This window comes from Salvelinus alpinus, chromosome 27, assembly GCF_045679555.1.
Source record: "Salvelinus alpinus chromosome 27, SLU_Salpinus.1, whole genome shotgun sequence".
NCBI lineage: Eukaryota > Metazoa > Chordata > Actinopteri > Salmoniformes > Salmonidae > Salvelinus > Salvelinus alpinus.
Genome location: NC_092112.1, coordinates 34,883,406 through 34,886,223, shown reverse-complemented (window position 1 = coordinate 34,886,223; position 2,818 = coordinate 34,883,406). Strand labels below are relative to the sequence as shown.

Genomic DNA, 2,818 nt, shown 5'->3' with positions numbered 1-2,818 from the left:
AATGTTGCAGCTGAACGGGGCCCTGTTCTAAATTAGACACTGACTAAAAGGGAAAAAGGAATACCTGAATCGTGTTCATTAGCGCGTACTGTAGAAAAACATTTTAAAATAGGAAACACAAACAAGCTTATTGAACAACATTTCACTCCGTTTCGGGTCACTGTCTTCCATTGCGTGCCTACTGAACATGATCCAGCAGACACTGCGGCAGCCCTCCAGGTATTGAGCCCAGCTGTACAGGCATAAGCCCTGCAGGGTTTTAGTATGGCTTCAGAGAAGATGGATGATTGCAGTGGGACACTGGGGCTGAATGTTTACGTCAAAGAGGAGGAGGAAGAGGTGCAGGTGGAGGATTTCGCAATGAAGGACAAGGAGGCATTCACAGTGAAGGAGGAAGAGGAGGAGGAAGCTTTCACAGTGAAGGAAGAGGTGTTGACTTTCACATTTAAAAAAAAAGAGGAAGAGGTTTCAACAGTGAAAGAAGAAGAGGGCGAGGTTATCACAGTGAAAATTGAGGAGGGTGGAGGTAAGAATTGCACAAGTAGTCCTAAGCGATGGCTTGAAAACGACATTTCAACTCTTCAGTAGGACTGGAAGTGTTGTTTAAAAAGGCATTATGACGTTCTTCATTTAAGTTCTTAAGGGGATGTTCCACTCAAAATACAATTTAGCATAATTCTAAACACAACTTGGCTGTTGATTACCCAAGACAGACTTTTTTTGTATTTAGTTCTCTTATATTGACATGATTTTGTTGAGTCAGTATTGCCATAGAGCTCCATTCAATTTAAATCAGAACATTTGTCAACGCCAAACACGTGTCTGCATTAGAACGTGTCTGCATTAGATTTGAAAAAAGTAACTATTGCTAGAAAAATTCTGTACTTGCTTCAGCTGCTAAAAATGCTAAACGCTAACTGGAAAAGGGAGAAGTGGTAAGGAGCTGACAACTGTTGTTATAACGCCTTCTAGCAAATATGTTATTTTATTTATTATTTTATGCTGATGCTACATTTTTTACTTATTTACAAAATGGTTTTCATCCTCACAGGAGAGAGGCCTAGCCCCAGCACAGCGACTAAATGGGGCTCAAAGAGTGGAAAAAGTTCGATACAGGAACTGGACTGGCGAGCTCCTGTGGAGAAACCTCACTGCTGTTCCCAGTGTGGCAAAACATTCTCAGAGTCCGGAAACCTGAAGCAGCACATGCGGACGCACAGCGGAGAGAGACCTTACCACTGCTCCAAATGCGGGAAACGCTTCATACAATTGGGACACTTCAACAGCCACCAGCGCACGCACACGCAGGAGAAACCGTTCAGTTGCGGTGAGTGCGGGAAGAGTTTCTCTCAGAGAATCAATTTGAAGAAACACCAGCTCACACACTCCGGTGAGAGGCCTTTCCTGTGCTCTGACTGCGGGAAGAGTTTCTCTTCATCTACCAACCTAAAAAGACACCAGAGCACGCACAGCAATGAAAAGCCTTTCCAGTGCACCAACTGTGAGAAAAGTTTCACTCATATACACCACTTGACACGTCATCAGACTGTACACACGGGGGAAAAACCTTACACTTGCTCTGACTGTGGGAGGAGTTTCTCCCTCCAGGGGACTTTAAAGAAACACCAGCGCACACACACCGGAGAGAAACCGTACCAGTGCTTGCTCTGCGGGAAGAATTTCTCTCTTTCGGTGGCACTGAAGAGACACCAGCTCATGCACACGGGAGAGAAACCGTACCAATGCTCTCAGTGCGGGAAGAGTTTCACCCAAAAGGGACAGTTAACTCAACACCAGGGCACACATGAACTAGAAAAGCCTTACCCCTGCTCCCAGTGTGGGAAAAGTTACTCCTCAGCCCCCTCGTTAAAAGCACATCAGCGGACTCACAAAGAGTCAACGTCACTCGTAATGACAGCACATTTCAGAAAGTAAATTAGTGAACTGGTTGTGTCTGATTGGGATTGATAGCCTACATTTGAAACTACAGATTGTGCCTTAAATGCTTTGTCACGTTCATGTTCAAACAAAACTCTTAGTCCCAATTTCATTTTCTCCCTGAAATGTTCACTTGCACACTCCTTACAGATTTAAAAGGAATGGACTGGTTTGCATTCAGTACCACAGAACGGTGAGCAACCTTGAATTCAATGGAAACGGCACCTAAAAACTTTGGGCCAATTGCAACCATCGATGGCCACCAGATTATTGCCAGCTGATCTTTAGTTAAACCAGTAATTGGCACTAAAATCACCTACACAGCTGATCTCAATTGCAACCATTATTGGACACCAATTACCTCTCCCTAAAGTGGATGTTGGGCTTTACTCTTAGTTCTGCTTTTAAGACTATGTTGCCCTCTTGGGTATTATCAGAACAATTTAATCCTGTTTTTTTTAGCAGATTCAATTTTAATCAATTTGATAATCATTCCGTACATCTCAAATAAAGTATTTAATTTCCATATTTTCCACAGCAAATATTCTATTGCAGTGTAGCCTACCCTACACATTTTATGATTGGAAAAATCATGGTGTAGGGTAAATTTATTTCCAATTTATGTAATCCATTAATGATTTAACTTGTCTAAATAAAATATGGCATTTTTTTTCCATCAAGAGAGGTGAAGAACATTTTCCTGAACTGTAGGATACACATTTGAAACTGTATTGTAGGCAATCTGTTTATAAAATTATCTTGTATTGTATTTGGAAGTCGTTATCTTAATTTAATTAAAGTGCTTCATTTTATATTGATATTTAAATTGTCTATCATGTGTTGCCACAATCCATATCACTTTAATTTACAATATGGTAAT

At 41.4% G+C, this 2,818-nt stretch overlaps 1 protein-coding gene across 1 annotated transcript; it reads left to right on the top strand.

Moving 5' to 3' along the window:
• Window positions 1–264: 264 nt before the first annotated feature.
• On the top strand, window positions 265–1,935 carry LOC139555872 (gastrula zinc finger protein XlCGF57.1-like). Its single transcript, XM_071369240.1, has 2 exons — window positions 265–526; window positions 1,052–1,935. The coding sequence occupies exons 1-2, from the start codon at window positions 265–267 to the stop codon at window positions 1,933–1,935; spliced, it is 1,146 nt and encodes a 381-aa protein (XP_071225341.1).
• Window positions 1,936–2,818: the final 883 nt, after the last annotated feature.